The sequence below is a fragment of the Pristis pectinata genome, chromosome 15, assembly GCF_009764475.1.
Source record: "Pristis pectinata isolate sPriPec2 chromosome 15, sPriPec2.1.pri, whole genome shotgun sequence".
Taxonomy (NCBI): Eukaryota; Metazoa; Chordata; class Chondrichthyes; order Rhinopristiformes; family Pristidae; genus Pristis; species Pristis pectinata.
In genome coordinates, this window is record NC_067419.1 from 17,532,118 (window position 1) to 17,556,509 (window position 24,392).

Genomic DNA, 24,392 nt, shown 5'->3' on the forward strand with positions numbered 1-24,392 from the left:
TAGTATGGGATGCATAAATCAAGCCTTTGCCTACCTCCTGCAGTGATACTGTCACAGAGATTAGTTCCTCATCCAAAATATTGTGTGAACAATTGTAAAACTTGGATTTGGATTGGGCAGAAAGAGACAGATAGTGAACTTTTTTTCAAGTGTCTTGAGCTCATTTATAACTATAAGAAATATGCCATCCAAGCAAATAGAAATATGAAACCAAATAGAAACTAAGACATAATAAATGGCCGCTTTTTTTTTTACGATTACTATCTGAAAACCAGTGACAAGTGTAATATATTATGACTTTTTACACATCCTGATATTTTTATCTTTTAGCCTTTAATTTCTTGAGTACTAGTTGCCGTCTTTCCGATGAGAACACTTTGTTGATTTATTAGGGAAAGATTGCAATTAGCAGAAGTCCAAAGACAATACCATCACATGTGCGTTGGTCATCATTCAGCTTGTAGCCAACGTAGCAGGAACAGCTAACCCTTGTCCCTGTGTCAGTGCAACGCTGCTGACAGGGCCCTCCTCCTATGAGAAAGATAATAAAAGCAGAAAAGTTGCTAATAATGCAACAAACTTTCTTCATATCACACTTGCCTTTGAGTCTATACATATGGCAGTGTAATCAGACTCCTGCTTCCCCTAAACTTTTGTGTCATTCAGTAACTTGACAGATGATTTCCGATTTAATCTAAAAATACTGGCTCAGAAATACAACCTCGAGCTGCATAATTTAATATTGTAATATGTAGCACTATTTTTGCTTAGGTCTCATATACATTTTATTAAAATATTTTAAGTGACATTTTTTCTTGATCCATGATACAAATCATAACTCATCAAATATGATATTTTTCAGCATTACCTTCTTGAATTTAATTGCTCCATCAAATGAACACAACCCAGAAAAGTGTGAAGTGATACACTTCGGGAGATCGAATTTGAAGGCAGAATACAAGGTTAATGGCGGGACTCTTAGCAGGGTGGAGGAACAGAGGGATATTGGGGTCCACATCCATGGACCCCTCAAGGTTGCCGCACAGATCAATAGGGTTGTTAAGAAGGCGTATGGTGTGTTGGCCTTCATTAGTCAGGGTATTGAGTTCAAGAGCCACCAGGTAATGTTGCAGTTCTATAGAACTCTGGTTAGAGCACACTTGGAGTATTGTGTTCAGTTCTGGTCACCTCATTATAGGAAGGATGTGGAAGCTTTAGAGATGGTGCAGAGGAGATTTACCAGGATGCTGCCTGGAGTGGAGAGCATGTCTTATGAGGATAGGTTGAGTGAGCTAGGGCTTTTCTCTTTGGAGAGAAGGAGGATGAGAGGTGACTTGATGGAGGTGTACAAGATGATAAGAGGCATAGATTGAATGGACAGTCAGAGACTTTTTCCCAGGACGACAATGGCTAATGCGAGGGGGCATAATTTTAAGGTGACTGGAGGAAGATATAAGGGGTATATCAGGGGTAAGTTTTTTACACAGAGAGTGGTGGGTGCGTGGAACGCACTGCCGGCAGAGGTTGCGGGAGCAGATACATTAGGGACATTTAAGAGACTCTTAGATAGACACATGAATGATAGAGAAATGGAGGGCTATGTGGGAGGGAAGCGTTAGATAGATCTCAGAGCATGATAAAATGTCAGCACAACACTGTGTGCTGAAGGGCCTGCACTGTTCTATGTTCTATGTTCCCTGGTGTCTACCTCATATATAAATTGGCTTGTAAAACCTATATTTACCAACACTGTAATTATATCGCTGTAATAGATACTAATTGTATTAAATTCCCTAAATTACCAGACATAAGAGGAAGAATGATTCTTGAGGGAACAAGGAAAGCCTCATGCCTCTTACCTACGCTTCATGCGTAACAAGTCTGCAACCCTTGTCGAAAGGTATGGCTCAGACAGTCATATTGCAAGCCTGATCTCTATAAAGATCCCCAAAGCACAAGGCAGGGGTTAATTTGCCTTTGCAGATTTTGTTCCACTAACAATATGTTGACAGGGTTGCAGGATGATGTGCAGGATTGTAAATAGAAATAAGTACTCCGATAATCATATTGATCAAACAAAGACAAGAAAAGCTGTTACTAGCAAATGGGAAAGATTGAAGGCTAGAAATGAGAAGGACGACCTCTCAAAAAACAAACTCTTTCTTGTACCCTATCCACAATGTTGTGCTTGGAAATCTTCTAAAATATGGAAACAGAATTCAAGTCTTTGAAGGGTTCACGCTTTAAGATGAGTTGAAATGGAACTGGGAAAAATAAATACTAATATAAAAACACAACTAAGCTTTCTGAGGCAGTTTCAACAATGCATGATATAGAATTAGCAAAAGGTATTGAGGTCAAGAATATTAATTGTTGATAAAGGAAAAAGATGGAGCTAAAGATAGGTAGTTGGCTGCTGATTAAATTTGTAAGAAATAAAAAAGTCTAGTAAACGCATCATAAAGAAATTGATGCAAAAGAGCATTGCAGTTGCCAAAATTGCCACTAGATGTCAGTAAATACCATTGAAAAGTGTTAAGTAAGAGAAACACAGAAATTAAGGTGGATTTACAAAGATCACAACATGTAACATGTAGTTTCTAGAAGTATTTGAGATTTCTCACTTATCAAGGAGCTTTACTTCAGATAGATTCACAAAAGCTCTTTCATTCGCATATAGGACAGAGAGGGGAGAACTTGAGGAGGTTGAGGCTCTTTTCTAATGCTAAAACCATAAATCAGGGTATATTCCCAGGAGATCTAAATTCAATTCACTGTTTGGACCAGGACATCTGAATGTACATCTGGTTCATATTCTAAGTTTTTACACCTCTGTCATTTTCTTGCCCTATTAAGAGGCGTCTAATCTTCACTCACAGTAATAGGCCAGAACACAATGCTCTAAAGCTATTCCCTTCAAAAGCTATTAACTTAAAACATGCTTTCCACTATTAATTGGCTCTTAAGTACAAAAATTGATGTTTTGTAAGTAGGTGTGTCTGTCATTCTCTGGTGTTATTCTAATAATAGTATTGAGATGAATGGCCATTGTTTTTGGTGGTGAAATTTAGCCAGGCCTAAAGACATTTCCTCATTTAAGGTAAAGAAGTATGGGTAATTATATCATATAATTATGGATCTTTACAATTCAAGAGATTCTGTGAACAAGTGGACAAGACTTTGTCAAAGGAATTGAGGACACCGTTCAACTCAGCGATAGATCTCCACAAAGTTTTCTGGTTTTTAATCTGGCATTTGATTTAGTATGCTGCCTTCCATAGTGCATCTGTGAAGTCTGAGATTGGAACAAGTGACCCTTTAACTACTAAGAATGCAGAATTCTCAATGAGTAAAGCAGTTATAATCAAGTAATGTGAAGTAGGACACACAGATGAGGTGCAGAAAATAATAAAGACTGTGAAAGGCTGTTCAGATTAGAAGGGTGGTAAAGCAAACAAATCTTTTAAATTCTCTAATACTAATTAACTTCAGTAGGATTAAAACTCCACTCCTGCATGATTAACATTTAAGATTAATTTTTAGCTTGTTCAAGAATAATTATCAATAATTAGCAAGTTAAAAAAATTTGAATATTTTCAAATATGTCAGCCCTAAGCTTTTATGGCAACTTTAATGGAAATCCAGTGAGTAAATATCCCAGTGTCAAAATGTTGCATGATTTTCCATGCCGACTCTATTGGCAAGGACTACCACAACACAGCTCATAGTGAAGCAGGGTGTGGTTGATAACAACATCCAGTATCCTGCATTTAAGTACACACATGCAGATGCTAAACTTTGTTGTTAAATAATTCCCATAATTATGGTTATTATTTTTATAGTCATCATTATTAGTACATAACTCGATATCTATGTCCTCTTTGCTGGAACAATTAACTAATTTCTTGCTCTGCTTTCTCTTCATAGCTGTGCACCTTTCATTTCAAATATTTATTCAGTTTTTCTTTAGAAGATACATTAATCTCTTCTGCAATCATTCCCTCTGGCAATGCATTCCATCATCCAAGTATCTTTTGTATAAAGAAACCTATCATTACTTCTCTTTGGTCTTAATGATAATTTTATAAAATTTTCAATGAAAAGGAAGATTGGGTAGAATGTATAATGAATTCCCATCTGCCAACTCCTGACTAAAAGTGAATTTTACCCTCACTGAATAATAATAATTTCCTCATTCTGACTTTCCCTTTTTAAGTATAATGTTAACCCTGATGATATCAACATGTTCTTTCCTGTGTTCCCCTTGACCTATATTCATTCCTGTTAATAGACCAGACATAATAATTAAATATGCAGAGCTTTATATGGATGGCAGTGGTGGGATGTAGGGAGGTGGAAACTGAAAATCTTGGATCTATACATCAGGGAGCCCATTCTCTTTCTAAGGTGCTGACTAACTTGCTGTCTACTTCCAGATCTCCCAAAATTTCAGATTTTTTTTCTCCTCAGTTTCATCTCTTCCAGCAATCTCTTGTAAGTCATAAAACAAGGGGGCATGGAGGAGCAAGAGTAAATGCACAGAGTTTTTAACAGATTATTGCATCCATATAAGGAAAAGGTTCTATTCTGTTCCCCTTTAAGTCATCCATTTCATAGAATATAATTAAACTGGTGATTCCTGGTTTTACATATCCAAAATATATCATTCAAAACTGTATTGTTTCCCTACATGATGCCTAATAGTATTGAGGGTCTGTGAAAGAAAGGAGAAATGTGCATTTTATGTCTTTCTCAGTGAATGTAATTTGATTAAAAGGCAATTTCCATACCTCTGCATCGATCATTCAGGAATGGATCCTCCAGTTCTACTGGTGACTTTCTGGTTTCATGACCTGGAAAAGAAAGTCAGATGTAAATGAATGTCTTTTGCTAGAGGCTTTTCCACATCTCAAAGACAATCAGATTATAGGGAGATTTGCAATTAATTTGGCATTTCTCCATCTTGTAATGTTGATGGCATAAGATTCTGAAAAATAAATTGTCAAGACACTTGCAGCTATAAAAATATTGGGGCAGATATTCCACTGTTACACCAGAGCTTATATTATGTTCCTCTGTCTGAGTCTCACTGTTCAGAGCTGTCACAGAAGATGGTAGAGGTATCTTCCCCCTGCTGCCTGAGCTGCCTGGTACCATTGTGCTTATGGAGTCCAATGAATAACACAAAATGTCACTGACCCCAGCTCTTTCTCCTTCGGATCGATCCAGTTCTTCCCACACTCACCCCAGTCCCCATCACCCTGTTTCTTTCCCCTCCTCCACCCACTCCATCTGCCTGTCACCCACACACCCCTCCCACTGGTTCCCCTCCCACACTGTTCCCATCTGCCCTCCCCACCTCCCTCACTTGATTCCATGCTCCACCTTCCTCTCCTGTCAGATTCCTTCATCTTCAACCCTTTGTTGCTTCCACTTATCACCTCCCAGCTTCTGACATTTTTCCACTCCCTCCTCCTCCATCTGCCTATCACCCTTCCTCACTTGAATCCACTTATCACTTGCCAGCTCTTGCTGCACCCCTTCCTTCCACCTTTTTATATTGGCTATCTCCCCTCTACCTATCAGTCCAGATGAAGGGTCTAGCCCCAAACATGGACTGTCCATTTCCCTCCATTGATGCTGCCTGATCTGCTGATTTCCTCCAGCATCTTGTGTGATGCTCCAGATTCCAGTATCTTGTATCTCACCTCCAGTAATTCATTGTTCAAAACAATTGGTAGGTTACAAAATATGCTTTGAGTTTTGAACCTGATCTTGACAAAAAAGTGAGGCTAACAGTCTAAATGTGTTATTCCTGGATTAGGCTCTGCACGCCACAATGAGGATTATTTGATGTAGTTGACCGAAAAGCCTTGCTGGATTTTTTGGTACTACTCAAGGGTACCACAGATCCTGTATGAAATTAGTTGTGGTTTTCAGATACCCAATGACAGAAAATCTCTGCTCAAAAGCCTGATGGGTGCATTTTATTTTCTGCTGACTGCAAAATCCAAGTTAAAATATTGGTCCTTATATGTTCTTAAACTGGGGTAAGATTTTGATTTCTGATATATCCTACACTGCTTGTACATTTGACTGATGTGTGTGCTTTAGGTGGGTCGTCTGCTTTTCCAGTTTCATAAAAAGCCACTTCCATAGAATGCTCTGTGTCATTATACATCTCAGAGCTCCTTATATCAAAAGGAAAAACCCACTGGTGACAATTTTAGAACTCTAATATGCACAGATTTAATTCACTCATCATTACTTAAAGAGGACGAATAGACAACAAGACTCCTTTTTCAGCCGATGCCCTGTCTGGGAATTTCTGTCTGGAGACTGTTAAATTCAGCCCTTGGCCATTGTCACATAATTGTGCTACCAGATGGCAAAGGTGGAGTGTGATCCTTCCCTGCCCTCTCAGAGAAGATCTAATTTTGATAGAAGGGGAATGAACGAATTGTAAAGAAAAAGCAAAGTTTCCCCTCACCAAAAGATAAGCACATCATTCTTTTGCATAGCAAATGGTACCATTGAGTCTGACTGTGAGGACAGTCATTTATTATCAGTAGAATGAAGATTTACAACAGGCTTGATGATTGTATCTCTTGTTAATGAGATATCATTCCATGGTATGTAGACAGATACAGTGGAGCCCATAATTAGCATTTCACTCTTTTTGAATCACAAGCCTACTAGCTGAGAATTTTAAAAAAAGCAGTCCGCCTATTAGAATGAGTGGAACTGATAAAAAAAAGTGCCCACAATTTTTTTTAGTTGGGGAAGGAGTGCTTTTAATTTATTGATTAATTTGTAAATTCATCATTGCTTGATGAATATACCAATTAATCAATAAACTAAAAGAAATGTACTTGGACTTAGTTGTGGTGCTTAACATCAAATGTTTCATGGAAGATGCTTGTTTCTCACCAATAAATTGATGTTACAGAGAAATGCAGCAGTGCATTAACCATACTTGTATTAGGCTAATGAAATAAACTAATTTGGGGCTAACTTAATGGAAGAATATTTTCATTGCTATCAAGAGAACTTTCAACTCTTCTTTTAAAAGTGCCCTTGGATCTTTGTGGCCATCTAATAGCAGAAATGGGCAAACTAGAACCTGATTTAACACTTCTCAAAGTACAACACAAAAAGGCAGCCCAGAATCCATTCATTTCCTAAGGTGTGCTCTAGAAATTTCAGCATTCTATCTCAAGCAATAATGTAACAAGTAGAGAAGACACTCAAAATTAAGCAGCAACTTCATGCAGACACATGCCGTCACACAAGAACACACAAGAGTGCACAAGAAGATAGGATCAAGAGTAGACCAGCAGGTCCCTCAAGCCCACCCTGCCATTCAATATAATCATGGCTGATCTATGCTGGCCTCAACCCCTCTTCAGTGCTAATTCCCCATAACCCTCAATTCCTCAATCTTTCAAATATTTATCTATCTGCACCTTAAATATAAGTAATGATCTGATCTCCACAATCCTTGGGGGCAGAGAATTCCAGAGATTTACTACCCTCTGAGGGAAGAAATTTCTATGCACTTCAGTTTTAAATGACCAGCCTCTTACTTTGCAATTATGTCCCCTTGTTCATAACTCTCCCACAAGTGACAACATCTCAACATCTACACTGTCAGACCCTTTTAGGATGTTTGAATAAGCTCACCCCTCATTTTTCTAAACTCCAAGGAATACAAACCCAAACTGTCTAGCCTTTCTTGATAGGACAACCCTCTCATCCAAGGAATTAGTCTGGTGAAAGCCTCCAATACAACTATATCCTTTTATTAGGTAAGGAGACCAAAACTGTGCACAGTACTCCAGGTACAGCCTCGCCAACACTTTGAACAACTGTAACAAAATCTCCGTTCAAGACAGAGAAATCCTACATTCGGCTAACTTGAAGTTTGTTTGAAAACATCATGGTCCCTAGATACACTGGTTTCCTCTCTCAATTTACCTGGACTCTGGTTGTGCGTATCTGGGCTGAAATCTGCTGTGTGGTTGCTATTGACTGGAGTGTTGATGGCTTCTTCATCTCCTACACAGCATGCTCTGTAAACTTGTCCACACTGGTATCCCAGAGCTTCATTTGCTTCACAACCATGTCCATTGCTTTTGGCTCCTCTGCCAAGAAGGCAGCATTGACAGCACTTCTGTAAAAGCACAAATGAGAAGAAGGACCAATATATATGTACATTCTCTCTCTTTAATGAAGGCAAGGAAGGGATACAGTATGATCAGGCATAAAATTAAAATCCAACCCATCTATAGTCAATTTGAGCCAGGCACAAGTTAAAGACAATTTTGTTTTTGATATCCTACCTGAACCTGCCGCAAATAGTTAGACTTCATCATTGCCCTGAGCTGGACTTGGCACCAAACTCATTCATTGCCTTGGATCAGGATCATGCCAGTTTGATTCATCATCCCAAACTGGGGTCTGAACTAGGTCCATTACTCTGGGTTAAGTTCTGAACAGGGTTCATTGCATCAAGCTGAGTTCAGCACCGAACGCCTGATTGATCAGGAACATCTTTTATTTCTGCAACAGGACTTTTTGGTTTGTTGCTTAGTAGACGGGGTGAGGAAGGGCTCCTACTCTGCTCGAGGACTTCAGCAGCTTTCTGTGGGCTTTGCAATGAGCATTGCCCTCTGGGCTCTGCCCTCCCCCCCCCCCCCCCCTTTACCTATCTGCCTCCAAAGTAGCCTGTGTTGACTATAAGATCATTTTAAATCAAGCAGTGCAAGATATTTGGCACATCCCCTTTGACACTCACCAACTTTTATCGATGTACCATAGGAAGCATCCTATTTGGATGCATCACGGCTTGGTATGGCAACTGCTCTGCAAGGGACCGCAAGAAACTGCAGAGAGTTGTGGACACAGCCCAGCACATCATGGAAACCAGCCTCCCCTCCATGGACTCTGTGAAACAGCCAGCAGAATCAAAGACCCCACCTACCTGGATCATTCTCTCTTCTGCCCTCTCCCATCAGGCAGAAGATACAGGAGCCTGAGGGCACATACCACCAGGCTGACGGACAGCTTCTATTCACTGTTATAAGACTATTGAACGGTTCCCTTACACAATGAGATGGACTCTTGACCTCACAATCTGCCTTGATATGACCTTGCATCTTATTGCCTACCTGCAATGCACTTCCCTGTAGCTGTGAGAGTTGACTCTGTGTTCTGTTATTGTTTTTACCCTGTACTACCTCAATGCACTGTGTAATGAATTGATCTGTATGATCGGTATGCAAGGCAAGTTTATCACTGTACCTCGGTACAAGTGACAATAATAAACCAATACCAATACCGATAACAGGACCTGTGCCAAAGTCTGCAGCTCCTGAAATGCAGCCACTTGATATTGCCCCCTGAGGTGAAGTCAGCTGCTAGGATATCCCCAGGTGCTATGCACAGGTGTTGCATGCCAACCCACAATGTTTTTGTAATCAGGACAATATTATGGTCACTCCATAAACTGAGGAGGAGCTTCCATCAGTGTTTGAAGTGGTCTTCAAAAGATTTCACAAACATTATCTCAAAGTAAAGTAGAGCAAGCATACCTTCTTACAGAAGGAAGTTGTTTACACAGCCTGGAGACAGATCAGGAAGGGCTAAATTCAGTGAAAAGGCCATGGTCATAATCATATTGAGAAAATTAATGAAGATTACATTTCACTTCTGGCTATGAATTTTTACCATCTCTAGCCAGAACACTAATGGCTCTTTACTGGGGTGAGGGCCAACAACAAGCATATGAAAAGTGAGTTTTAGCAGTGAATTGTGCTTAGTCCATTTTGAAACAAAGAGGGCAATAAAATTTTCCATTTAATGGCATCACACTTATAATGGATGCAGGGCACAAACTACCTATAGCATAATCAACTAGCACCCTGAGAACAAGAGAGAAATTTTATGCCCAAATTGAGAAGAAGGCATTCACATCCTCTTTGGGATGTGACTCAACCCCACAAATTCCTGTTGGGGTGGCGTTCCATGTTTGTGACAATTGATTAGCCTCTGCTGGCTATTTTTGAGCCATAGTCAGCATTTCCATGATGGTATCATCAAGGTTAAAACAATGGACTGTGCTACTCTTCTGATATGAGTATGATATTGGATTTTATATGAAAGGTCAGAATAACGTGGCTGATGATCTCCAGGGATCTCTCCTGAAAAAGCAAAGACAAATCCAGAGCACAAGATTTTATAATTGAACCAGCTGATGACGATTTATCTATTATCTGAAGAGATTAGGAAGCCACCCAAAAATATACTGGTCTCTAGCTACTAAATCTTGGTGATACAAGTATCAGCAACAAGCAAGGGCCTTTTCATTGAAGGGCATGAATTATTCACAATCAGGGCTGTATTAAGTAGAGCCACCAGATGATAATTCCATTCACGCATATTAGGACATGGTACACATGCAGTGATTACTCAAGCTACACCTACTAGTTCATGATCAATGCTAAGGTGTGTGTAAGCCAGAACACTCCACATTTTCAGAGTAACTCGGTGTAATGAGCTCACACATGTTGCTCCATAAAAAGTGTATGTTATCAGCAGTCAAGTTAGCATCTGCAGGAAAACTTAACAGTGGTAATTAGTAAATACCATTAAAAATGTGTGGTAAATAGGATGGTCTTATTATATTCTACTCACTGAGTGCCTGATTTCACCTTTTGCCAAAACAACCCACAAAATCTTTTAACATATGGACCATATCTTCGAATTGCTTCCTCACATCATTGATGATGAAACAGCCCAATGCTGAAATCCTCTTTGGGAAGCAGCCCAGCAAGTATCAGCAGCTCACTGGTTTCATGTAAGTGAAACCCAAGGCCCAGTATTGTGCATGGATTATTAGTCTAAGCAGATAAGTGTGAACTGTTTTCTTTGTCAGTGATTTTATACAAAGAATAAAGCTCGACATCCTTTGTGAAACATTGTGTAGTAGAAATCTCATTGTATGTCAAGGCATTTTGAAGGAAAAATATGCATTACCTTACCAGTGTTGCATTGGCCTATGACAGTGTTAAATGCCATGCATATTTGGTTTTCTCTGGCCACGTTTATACCATTTTCACAATGGATTTCCTCCAGTTTTACTCGACAACATTGTTCCCGTGCTATTCTGCAATACGGAATTTGAGAAATTTCAATCTCCTTACAAAACAGGAAACAGAGGTAAAAGTCAGCCAAGTTTCGGAAGTATTTTGTGGCTTCATTAATGAGGCATGTTAAGGATTGATCAATACCACATGTTACACTATATAAGGGAAAGATTGCTGAAACCAAAATGAAAGTTAACCATAATTGTATTGTACTAAATGAGAGCTTTCAGAAAGAAAATAATGAGAAGATAAGAAATAGAACTATCAGATGAAAGAAAGAAAAACTGAATACTAACAATTTGTGGGAAAAAACATGGAACTAAATGATTGCGTTCTAATCCTTCATCTGGCTTCACAAAGTCATGTTCTGCTTCCAGTCTACTGGGTATTAGTTGTCCCATGTCCAACCTTGTGCCACCGACAGTATGCAGATAGTTCTGGGAAGCCGATGAAGAAAACCCAGGGTGACAAACCCTCCAATATTCTCTGCACATGTTTTGTGTGCATAATGGGATTATTAATAACAAGTACTGGTTTACTTACTCTCTCCCAATAAACACACACAATCTCTGGCCAACAATTTTCCAACAATAGAACCCAAGGACCAATCCTCCATATTGTAAGAGATGATAAGCACAACTCACTGAGGATTATCATTGTCAGGAAAAGGGAAAAGTAATGATTTTTTAAAATTACTAGCTTCAGATTATTGTTTTAAAGTTCTTTTAATTAACAGTATTTTTTACTTTTTTTGCATTATTAGTTTAAATAGAGACATTTAGAAGCAATTAAGTTATTTTCGCAACTAACAAAGCTCCTCTATCAGTTTTGCCTGCCGGGAAGATCTGTAGAGACCCTCCAAGGAAAGTTCCCTTTTATTGTGTCACCTGTGGCCTCGTCATAGTTTTCCATGCAGCTGGAGTTGAAGGCGCAGTGAATTGTTTGGATAGGCCTTTCAGTCTAGGCCAGGTAAGTGTAGGTGTGTTGGGTCCATAGGCAGCAGCCCTGGTTCAGCAAGGTCCAGCCCAATATATGCTCTCCATTCATTAGATTTGGATATTTAAAGATTGTGTAAAATAAATGTTAGAAAAGCAGCATGTGATGCTCCATCTTTCTTGATTTGTTTGACTCAATGTAAAGCATTGTAAAAAGTCAAAACCTACCCTCGTGCCCTTTGAAGTATCCATTTTATCTGCATGCTGTAGTATGCATACAAATGCAAGGCATTATCAACCATTCACACTGAACTCTTTCATATTTCCTAGTCAGCCTCATTTTCCAGTCATCTAAGTTAGAAGGTGAGTAAATTGTTTAGCAGCTGTAAAACCTTTGAAATCACCTTTCATTCTGAAGTTCAGTGAGTATAGGACAATCTTCTTGTAGTTCAATCTCATCATTCCAGAAATCAACGTAGTAATCTACATTTTGTTATCCCCAATTATATGGAGACCTAAATGTTCACAGCACTCCAGTTGTAATTCCACTAGGACCTTTTTCAATTGCAGCAAGACTTTTCCTCCAGGCATCTTAACTGCTTGCTGAATCTGCCTGTTAATGTCTTGAATTTCATGGAAGCTGCAAATGTAGCACCACAATTCAAGAAAGGAATAAAATGGAACTACATCCTGGTTGGCCTATCATTGAGTAAATACAAGAATCTGTTCTTAAGCAAGTAGTAACAGGAAATAGAGTCAACTTCATTTCATGAAAGGGAAATCTGTGTTTCACAAATTTGTTAGACTGTAGGCTGAGGGGTGACCTAAAAGAGCTGTATAAAATTATGAAGGGCATAAATATAATAGATAGTCAGGTTCTTTTTCCTAAGGCAAGGAAGTCAAGAATTGTGGGCACAGGTTTAAGGGGAGAGGGGAGAAACTTAAAGGAGATCAAATAGTTAAGTGTTTCACAAAGAGGGTGGTGGTTATATGGAATGAAAATGCCAGAGGAGGTGGTGGAGGCAAATATAATTACAACATTTAAAGGCATATGGACAGGTATTTGGATAGGAAAGGCATAGAAGGACACGTGCCTAATGCAGACAATGGGATTAGCATAGATAGGCATCGTGGTTGGCATGGACAAGGTGGGCCGAATGTGCCTGTTCCTGTGCTGTATGAGTCTATGATTCTTTAATTCAATGGGGGGATCATTGGATGTAGTACATTTGGATTTCCAAAAGGCATTTAATAAACTGTCTCATTTGATGTTACCCCACAAAAAAAGAGCCCAGTGTCTTATGCATAATATTTACTTTATTCATTTTTCAGGATATGGGGATTGCTGGCAATGCCATCATTATTGCCATCCTTAATTTCATTTGAAAAGTTGACGGTAAGCCAGCTTCTTGAACTATTGCAGTCCTTCCAATATATAGGTCCAATGATGATAAAGGAATGCAGATATATTTCCCAGTCAGGATGGTGTGTAACTTGGAAGGAACCTACAAGTGGTAATGTTCCCAAACACTTGTTGTTCTTGACTTGCTTGGAGCTAGAGATTTTGAGTCTGGGAGGTGGCATTGGAGTGGTCTAGTGAGTAACTGAAGTGTCTTTTGTAGATGACACATATTGCAGCCACACTGTGCCAGTGATGGAAGGAGTAAATATTTAGGTTGGAAGTTTGCCCAACCTCTCATTATAGCTAAAAATCTGTAATCCTGGTGACATCCTGATGAACCTCTTCTGCACCCTCTCCAAAACCGCCATATCCTTCCTGTAATGCAGCAACCAGAACTGCACACAATACTCCAAATGAGGCCTAACCAACAGCAACATGACTTCCAGACATTTATACTCAACACCCAAACCAATGAAGGGAAGTATGCTGTATGCCTTTTTTACCATCCTATCTACCTACGTTGCTACTTTCAGGGAGCTATGGACTTGCAACCCGAAATCCTTGTGTACTTCAATGCTCTTAAATGTCCTGCCATTTACTGTATACTTTCCCTTTACATTTGACCTCCCAAAGAGCAACACCCCACACATGTCCGGATTAAACTCCATCTGCCATTTCTCTGCCCACATTTCCAACTGGTCTGTATCCTACTGAATCCTTTGACAAGTTTTCTCACTATCCACAACTCCAATTTTTATATCGTCTGCAAATTTACTTATCAGCTTATCTACATTTTTGTCCAAATCATTTAATATATAGCATAAACAGAGGTCCCTGCACTGATCCTTGTGGAACACCACTGGTCACAGACCTCCAGTCAGAGTCCTCCACCACTACCCTGTGTCTTCTAATTGGCCAATCTACCAAGTCTCCATAGATCCCATATGCCTTAATCTTCTGGATCAGGCTACCTTTTGAAAACTTGACTAAAGTCCATGTATACTACATCCACTGTCCTACACTCATCAGAAAATTCAATCAGATTTGTAAGACATGACCTGTCCTGCAGAAAGCCACGCTAACTATTCCTAATAAGTCTATGCCTTTCCCGATGCGAGTAGATCCTATCCCTAAGAATCTTCTCCAATAATTTCCCTACCACTGATGTAAGGCTCACCAGTTTATCTCTGGTTTGTCTCTAATTTTCTGGTTTGTCTCTAATGCTCTTAGATAAAGATAAGATATCTTTATTAGTCACGTGTACATCGAAACACACAGTGAAATGCATCTTTTTTGGTTAGAGTGTTCTGGGGGCAGCCCGCAAGTGTCGCCACGCTTCCGGCGCCAACATAGCATGCCCACAATTTCCTAACCCGTACATCTTTGGAATGTGGGAGGAAACTGGAGCACCTGGAGGAAACCCACGCAGACACGGGAAGAACATACAAACTCCTTACAGACAGTGGCTGGAACTGAACCCAGGTCGCTGGCACTGTAAAGCGTTACGCTAACCGCTATACTACCGTGCCTGCCCAAGGCTTCTTAAATAGAGGAACAACATTGGTTATTCTCCAATCCTCTGGGACCTCGCCTGTGGATAAAGATGATACAAAGATCCCTTTCAAGGCCCCAGCAATCTTCTCTCTTGCCTGTCTCAATAACCTGGGATAGATCCCATCAGGCAAGTGAAGAGTATTCCATCAAGCTTCTGACTTGCATCTTTACATGGATAGAGGATTGGTAAATTGACAGAAAGCCGAAATAAAAATGAATTATTTTTAGTTTGGATAATGAGTGAGGGGGTCCAGGATGTTGGAAACCACTCAGAAGCAAAAGATTACCATAGCTGCAGCATGCTGTGGGAGGCGAATAAAAAGCACAATTCACCCACTCAGAGATATCGTGCTATCCTAGTACAAGAAATACAGAAAGTTAGTATCCAGGACAGCAAGTGATTAGGAAAGCAAATGGAATGTTGATCTTTACTGCAAGGGGGATGGAGTACAAAAATAGGACAGTTATATTACAGCAAACAATCTGCTGGAGGATTTCAGCAAGCCGAACAGCATCTGTGGGGGGGAAAGGAATTCTCTAAGAAGTTTTATTACAACTTTAGTGGGACCACATCTGGATTACTGGCTTAGATTTAGTCTGCTTGTTTAAGGTAGATAATACTTGTGTTTAAGGCATCTGTAAGGTTCACTAGGTTGATTCCAGGTATAGAGGTTACAGCTTATGAAGAAAGGTTAAGTAGATAGTGCCTGTACTTTCTGGAATTTAGATGAATGAGGGTTGTGAATAAGGGAGTGTGACAGCTTAGGTGTTATGAGGAATGTTTTCCCTGATGGAGAAACATAGATCTGGAGGCAGATTTTCATGATCAGAAGTCACCCATGTAAGGCTGAGATGAGGAGCAATTTCTTTCCTCAAAACATTGAGAATCTTTGGAATTTGCTACCCTAGAGAGCTGAGGAGGCTGTTATTAAATAAAGTCAAGGTTGAAAAAGATACTGTAGGTCTTAGAGAAATGAAGAGCTTTCTGGTCCAGGCAATAAAATAGAGTCTGAGGCCTGGGTTGGCCATGATTCTCTTGAATACCTGCGTAGGCTTGAGGGGTCATATGGCTGACTTCTGCTCCTATTTTTCTTATGACCTCAATATCTGTGTATTCCAAAATTTTGTGCTGCATTATAGAGACTGTGTAATAACTCCATTCTCCCATGTATGTCCCCACAACCCATTCTCTCTCACACATCATTAACTGCACTCTTTTACTACTCACCTAAGTAATTTACAGTTTCCAATTAACAAACACGTCTTTGGGATGTGGGAGGAAACTGGAGCATCCAATGGAAACTCCCGCGGTCACAGGGAGAATGTGCAAACTCTATACAGACAGCACCTGACGTCAGGATTGAACCCAGGTTGCTGGAGCCTGTGAGGCAGCAATACTATCTGTTGCACTATTGTGTCTCCCTTTTTCTTTATCTCTTTATTCCTTGTGAGCCAAATGGATAAAAAACATGAAGGTGGAACAGCAGAAAATACAGTGTTAATGTGCTGAAACAGCAGATGCAGTGAAGTGACAAATTATGGCACCACAGAACTTTGCGAAACATCAAATATAATAACTTGTCACTCACTCATAAGGTCAGAGAAGGGACAGAGGTCAAGCAAAAAATCACTCTGATCCAAGCCTTTCACATACATAAAAATGAACTATGCATTGCACATTGTGTTCAGGATGTAGGAAAAATGGGATCTAAAACAACACACATTTCAAATGCAATAATAGATATAACTTGGTCAGAGAAGCTTTACACTGTCACCACATTCTATAACCTGTCTTAACATGCAAAACTATGAGAAAGTCTAAAATTTACCACCCTCCCATGGCCCTCCCACTCCTTGCATGGCCAAACCCTCAAAGGTATTTAAAGAATAATTTACCAATTGGATTTTATGATGGAGCCAGTCAAAAGGTCAGTCCCCAAATGCATCACTCCAGGATGCCACTAAAGCTCAAGGGTTAAGGATAACTATTTCCTGAAAACAGTTTAACACATGCTTTCAACCTCAAATTGTTTCAATGCTACAGCACATACAAGACACATTTCCTGTTTTTGCTGGTCTTTGTGTCTGCACCCGTGTGCAACCCTTGAGGCATTTCCTGTATTCCTCAATGTTATCTTTCATCCTCTAACCCCCACCTCCATCACCATCATTCACCCTGACAGGAAGACGCAGATTATGGGCTTTTCAAACCATCACCAATGCCAAAAATATTGAGCTCCAGCATTCTTAAAATTAAATCACTGTCACACTGGGATTGGATTTAATGAACTTGCATTTGATTTCAACCAAAGCATCCAGTTTTCAAATCAGTGAACGGGGAGTTCAGAACAAACTAGAAAACTATCAATATTGTGTATGAATGTAATGGTAGAAAGATGGCTTTGCCATAATCTTTGCAGGACTTTTGAGAGCAAGTATCCGAATCTGTTATTTTTATTGACTACAATATAGAAGAACAAAAACTAATTATTGTAGAACAAAAAATGATGTTTAAAAAATTTCTTAGGATTTGTTTGTGAAATGGTTTTAATATATTAATTATAACACCTATCTCAACATTGTTCATTGGGATTAGACGTAACGTACCTACAAATAGGGTTTACTTTCTAGTCATCTAGGCTGTATTGTTTGTCCTCAGAAGATTAAGGAACAATAGAATAGCTGGCGTTTGACTTGGTAAATGCAGAAATATTTCCATTTATGGGGTGGTCTAAAAGTGGGGGCTTTAAATAGGGGATAAGCAATAAATGTAATGTTTTATTCAAAATAAACCTTTTAATACAAGATTAAAAAGTAGAATGTTAGCACATGAATTAAAATATGAGGGAGGTAAAGTAGAAGCATGAGTAGAAAAGACTAGGTAAAGTAGAGAAAAACCTGCATATATACAAAGCCTTTCACAACTTTTGGTCCCAAAACACTTTACATTAAATACTTCTGAAGTGTAATTTAGAGAGCAAGGCAACCAATTTTATACAGAGCCCGGAAATTCTTCTGTTTTGTAACAGCACTGACTTTGGGTGTAAAACCAGTGTTATGAGTGTGGGGAAGAATTATTCTCTGCCATGTGTTACATTCATTACAATTGTGAATCTGAGCCATTTGCATTATTACCCATGGAAGTGTTGCATTGGTTGCAAAGTCAAATGAGAAGCATAAACTCCTATCAAGGCAGGAGCCTTGAAGGTGCTAATACCCGTTTGCTACTTCAAGAATGGGGCCTTTTTGGGCAAATTTTCCCTCAGGTGGGTGTTGGGACCAGGAAACCTTATGATCTGAGATGAGCATCCAAGACAGGGATTGTTGTGGGACAATCCTTAAAGATTCCAGGCTTTGATTCATAGATATACACACCATCAGCAGCTCATTTAGGGAGGGGCCCTTTACGTTAAGAGCCATGCAGTCTTCATTCAAGAGTCATGCAGTTCTCTAACAATATATTTGTACTGAATGACATCACTTTTGCATGTTCCATATGCACAAAGGATTGTACTGTAATTTACCTGTTCAACTTCAACACATTGCTGATTGCATTTTACAATTGGTTTTAGGATAAAATCTATCATGAACATATAAAAATGTCAGGCTACATGATGGGACTTTTAACTTGGTGATCTTCCTGCCATAACTTAAAAGTTTCTGGGATAATTTAAGTACATTTGAGAGTAAATGGGGTACTTGTTTCACGTCGTATCCTTAAGACAGCATTTCTGATCATAATGAGCACTGCACTGGAGGACTAGGGTCAGCTTTAGTGCACATGCTGGCTCTGGACTTGAGTGAGAGAGAGAGAGAGAGAAAGAGAGGGAGAGAGATCTTTAAGCCACATCCTTCTAACTTTGTGGTCATGTGGAATGTTAGCGAGAACACAGATCAGTTAGGTTGAGAGACCTGCTCCTGTGTGCTACGCTATGTAAATTTTAATATTTATATTTAACCAGCCATCTCAAATAGTATGAAGACAAAAAACCTCTTGATCTTTCATTTCCAATTGCCAATGCAGCACTGACTGCTTTGACTTCTCCAGTCCCTTCGCCCCCTCTAAATGTGCAGAACTCCACTCACCTCAGTCTAACCCTGACCTCGGCATCAAATCCACAGACAAGGGGGTTGCCGTTGTAATGTGGCACACTGACCTCTCCCTTGCAGAGGCCTGATGCCAGCTTTCTGACACCTCCTAATAGCTCCCGCTAGACTAGGCCCCCACCAGGCCACCATCTCCTGGACCGTTACACATCTCATAGTGCCCCAACCTCATACTGCCCATTTCCATCTCTTACCGAAGATCCATAAACTGGACTGCCCTGGTGAGCCCATTGTTTTTGCCTTCTCTTGCCCCATTGAACTCATTTCTTCATACCTGATCACCATCCTCTCTCCCCTTGTCCAGTCTCTTCCCACTCTGGGAATACACCTCTACACACCTTCATCTACCATTATGGTCCTTCATTTCTTTCTTGAACAAGGACCCAACCAGTTCCCCTCCATCAACACTCTTCATCCTCTTGGCAGGGCTCGTTCTTACCTTTAACAACATCTCTTTTGATTCCTCCCACTCTCTCCAGATCAAAGAGGTAGCCATGGGCCCTCTTTGACCTGGAGAAAGTGGGAGGAATCAAAAGAGCTTAGCTAAGCCTGTCTTTTTGTTGGCTACATGGAACAGTCCTTGTTCCGAGCATGTTCTGGCACCCTGCCCCCCCAATTCCCACTCCACTGCATCGATGACTGCATTGGTGCAGCCTCCTGCACCTGAACTCATCCATTTGCAGAGCAGAACTCATCCATTTCATCACCTTCACACAAACTTCCATCCAGCTCTCAAATTCACCTGGACCATCTCTTCCCTTGCTGGATCTCTCTGTGTCCATCTCAAGAGACAGACTTGCCACTGACATCTACGAACCCACCAACTTCCACAGTGACCTCAACTACACCTCCTATCACCCTGCCTGCTGTAAGGATGCCATCCCTTCTTTGCAATTTCTCTGCCTCCACTGCAACTATTCTTAAGATGAGCCATTTTGCTCCAGAGATTCTGAAATATCCTCCTCTTTCTGAAAGCTTGGCTTCCGCCTCTGCCACAGTTGATGGAGCCCTCACACATATTTCCTCTGCTTCCTGTACTTGTCTGACCCTCTCTCTTCCCAGGCAGAATAGCAAGATAGTTCCCTTGGTCCTCACCTTTCGCCCCACCAGCCTTCACATCCAACACATCATCATTAGCCATTTCCACCAGCTCCAACGCTGTCTTAAACCAGTCATGTCTTCCCCTCTCCTTACTCCCCTTTTTTGATTCCTGCAGGGACCACTCTCTCCATGACTCCCTGATCTGCTTCTCCCTCTCCACCCACCCCTCCCTGTCCCCTGACAATTTCCCCTGTAATCGTAGGAGGTGTAACACCTGTCCCTTCACATTCCCCCTCACGGCCATCCAAGAAGTTAAAGCAGCTCTTCCACGTGAGGTAGAAATTAACCTGCCTCTTTCCCAACTTGGGCTACTGCATTAGGTGCTCACGATGTGGCCTCCTCTACATCAGTGAAACCAAGAATAGAACAGGTGACTGTTTTGTGGAGCACCTGCACTCTGTCCACAATGGACATCTTGACCTTCTGGTTGACTGTCATTTTAACTCTCCCTCTCACTTCTACACCAACCTTCACCTTCTCCATTGCTATGGACAGGCCAAAGCCAAATTGGAAGAACAACATCTCATATTTGCTTGGGTAGCTTATGACCCAATGGTATTGACATTAGGTTTTCCAGTTTCAGGTAATCCACACCCCTGGTGCTTTCCTCCCATACACAATCACCTGTCCACTGAGTTTTCTTCTCCCTTTTGCTCATCTCTCCCATCCCTCACCCACTTGGTTCCACCTGCCCATCACCCCTTCCCCATTTAGCTCCACCTATCACCTACCAGCTCTGTCCCATCCCCCCCCCACCTGATTCCATCCATCCATCATTTCCTCCCCATCTGATTCCACCCATTACTTACCAGTATCTACCCTATCCCCTTCCCTTACCTGGTTCTATCTACCCATCATCCCCTCCCTATCTGGTTACACCTATCACCTACCAGCCTCTGTTCTTCCAGCATTCTGCTTTTTGCTAGTTTCAAATAATAAATCATTTGTCTCAAGACAGGTTTTAGAACGTTTGAAAAATACCTGCAAAGTGGATCGTCCGGTGTGTAGGGTAGAGAAGCACACTCCTTTTGCTTAGCGGCCCATTCTAATCCATTGACACAGCAGTCATCGAATGGACTCTGCACTGTGACTGCAAGGAAAGGAAAATTAATACATGAACAGAATGCTTTCTCTCCTGGAAAGTGCAGGAATGATTACTTTTCCTTGGCCAGATGAGTGCAAGAAATTTTTGATGAATAGTTCTACATTTTTCCTTTCGAGTCTATATTTCAACTGTGATTCATCTGTGCCAAGGAGAGCACAAAATGTAAACAATAACGTCCATCACCATCTTGCTCATCTTGAGAATGTGCACAAATCCCATGCGATCAAAAGTGAGAAGCAACAGAAACTTTATCATGCATTGTTGATCCATCATCCATGATGATTCTCTCATCATCTGCTTTCACTGATGTATAATAAGTACATGATACTTATTATAGGTACTCATTATACATCAGTACTTGTATTTATACTTTATTGGTTGTACATCACTGACTGTCCTACATTTATCAAATACCCCTATATAAGTGCAGTATTTTCTGTAACTTCTCCAATGCTGTAAAATGGATGATACAGGCCCATTGTACAAAGAAAATCAGTAGGGTTTATCCAAGTTAATGAGGGTGGCCAATCTGATCTCATTTGTTTAACATTGAATGTATGTTTGCACATCTTCAGTCTCTTTCATCCTAGAAGAAGCATGCTGATCCATTCTAGTTTACACCTATTATTGTAAAACAGTGATATTTTGGCTTTGTAACTCAGCACCATCTGGAAAACCAAATGGGTGGGAAATCAAAAGAGTGGATGTGTTGAAGCTGTTAGAAAATATTAGGATAAGTCCCCGGGGCCTGATGGAATATTCCCCAGGCTGCTCCACGAGGCGAGGCAGGAGATTGCTGAACCGTTGGCTAGGATCCTTGAGTCCATGTTGTCCACGGGAATGGTACCGGAGGATTGGAGGGTGGCAAGTATTGTCCCCTTATTCAAAAAAGGTAGTAGGGATAGTCCAGGGAATTATAGACCAGTGAGCCTTACGTCTGTGGTGGGCAAGCTGTTGGAAAGGATTCTTAGAGATAGGATCTATGGGTATTTAGAGAATCATGGTCTGATCAGGGACAGCCAGCATGGCTTTGTGAAGGGCAGATCATGTCTCACAAGCCTGATAGGGTTCTTTGAGGAGGTGACCAGGCAGATTGATGAGGGTAGTGCAGTAGATATGGTCTACATGGATTTTAGTAAGGCATTTGACAAGGTTCCACATGGTAGGCTTCTTCAGAAGGCCAGGGGGCATGGGATCAGGGAAGCTTGGCTGTGTGGATTCAGAATTGGCTTGCCTGTAGAAAGCAGAGGGTTGTGGTGGAGGGAGTGCATTCAGATTGGAGGGCTGTGACTAGCGGTGTCCCACAAGGATCTGTTCTGGGACTTCTACTTTTTGTGATTTTTATTAATGACTTGGATGAGGGGGTAGAAGGGTGGGTTGGCAAGTTTGCAGATGACACAAAGGTTGGTGGTGTTGTGGATAGTGTGGAGGATTATCGAAGATTGCAGAGGGACATTGATAGGATGCAGAGCTGGGCTGAGAAGTGGCAGATGGAGTTCAATCTGGAGAAGTGTGAGGTGGTACACTTTGGAAGGACAAACTCCACGGCGAGTACAAAGTTAATGGCAGGATTCTGGGTAGTGTGGAAGAGCAGAGGGATCTGGGGGTTCATATCCACAGAACACTGAAAGTTGCCTCACAGGTGGATAGAGTCATTAAGAAAGCGTACAGGACACTAGCATTCATAAGTCATGGGATCGAGTTTAAGAGCTGCGAGGTAATGATGCAGCTCTACAAAACTCTGGTTAGACCACACTTAGAGTACTGTGTCCAGTTCTGGTCACCTCATTATAGGAAGGATGTGGAAGCATTGGAGAGGGTGCAGAGGAGACTTACTAGGATGCTGCCTGGTTTAGAAAGTATGCATTATGAGGAGAGACTAAGGGAGCTAGGGCTTTACTCTTTGGAGAGAAGGAGGATGAGAGGAGACATGATAGAGGTGTACAAAATATTAAGAGGAATGGACAGAGTAGACAGCCAGCGCCTCTTTCCCAGGGCACCAATGCTCAATACAAGAGGGCATGGCTTTAAAGTAATGGGTGGGAAGTTCACGGGAGATATCAGAGGAAGGTTTTTTACCCAGAGAGTGGTTGGGGCATGGCTTTAAAGTAATGGGTGGGAAGTTCACGGGAGATATCAGAGGAAGGTTTTTTACCCAGAGAGTGGTTGGGGCATGGAATGCACTGCCTGGGGTGATGGTGGAGGCTGGTACATTGGTCAAATTCAAGAGGTTGCTAGATAAGGAGAGGGATATGTGGGATGAAGTGGTCAGATATTCATAGGCGAGGTTTAAAGGTTGGCACAACATTGTGGGCCGAAGGGCCTGTATTGCGCCGTACTGTTTTATGATTCTATGAAACTTACTGGTCTGCAGAGAAGGGTGACTGTACATCCTCATTTTCTGGGGACAGTTCTTGAAAGAAGAACTTGTTGAAGAATGAAACCCAAGCCAGAATGGTTCACATTTTCAGCAGCTTGAAATGATTTGAAATACTGATTTGGAAAGAACTTTCAAAAAGCTGACAGAATTCCAAACTTTGAGTGGATCTACCGATCAAATTCTATGACCAAATGGCTCTTCTCGAGCACACAGTAGCTTGTCTGGTAGCTGTTCCAAGGGGTGCACAGTACCTTAGCCAGTGACCAACCACAGTAAACAAGGACTTCAATGTGTGAATCTGCAGAGATTGGGAAACTTCTACTTTGTTTGGCTTAGTTCTGCACGGAGTGCTACTGTGCCATTAGGGAGCCCTGCAACAGTTGATTTTTTGAAGGACAACAGAGATAAAGACTATTCCCACCCACTCACCCACACGCCCTCCCCCATATTCACTTCTCCTTAAAGTGCTTTTCCATTTGCACAGACTACAGCATTTCACACAAGTGCACTTTATACATAGACCTATCAATGAGTGCCAAAACTGGTTTCGACCATTGAAGTCACGTTTGAGCTGAACTGTTTTTTAAAGTCAAAGTCAAAGTTGAGTTTATTGTCATATGCATAAGTACATGTGTGCACAGGTGCAATGAAAAACTTACTT

General features: G+C 40.9%; 1 protein-coding gene across 3 annotated transcripts in view; it reads right to left on the minus strand.

Moving 5' to 3' along the window:
* The window catches only part of fbln1 (fibulin 1), a 106,357-nt gene that overhangs the window by 70,858 nt on the left and 11,107 nt on the right, over window positions 1-24,392 (minus strand). For all 3 annotated transcript variants that reach the window (XM_052030006.1, XM_052030004.1, XM_052030005.1), the window contains exons 2-6: window positions 21,228-21,336; window positions 11,038-11,167; window positions 7,978-8,173; window positions 4,791-4,853; window positions 430-531 (exon numbers count right to left, since the gene is read on the minus strand). In XM_052030006.1, the coding sequence (XP_051885966.1) occupies window positions 430-531; window positions 4,791-4,853; window positions 7,978-8,173; window positions 11,038-11,167; window positions 21,228-21,336 (600 nt within the window). The remainder of the gene's footprint in view (window positions 1-429; window positions 532-4,790; window positions 4,854-7,977; window positions 8,174-11,037; window positions 11,168-21,227; window positions 21,337-24,392) is intronic.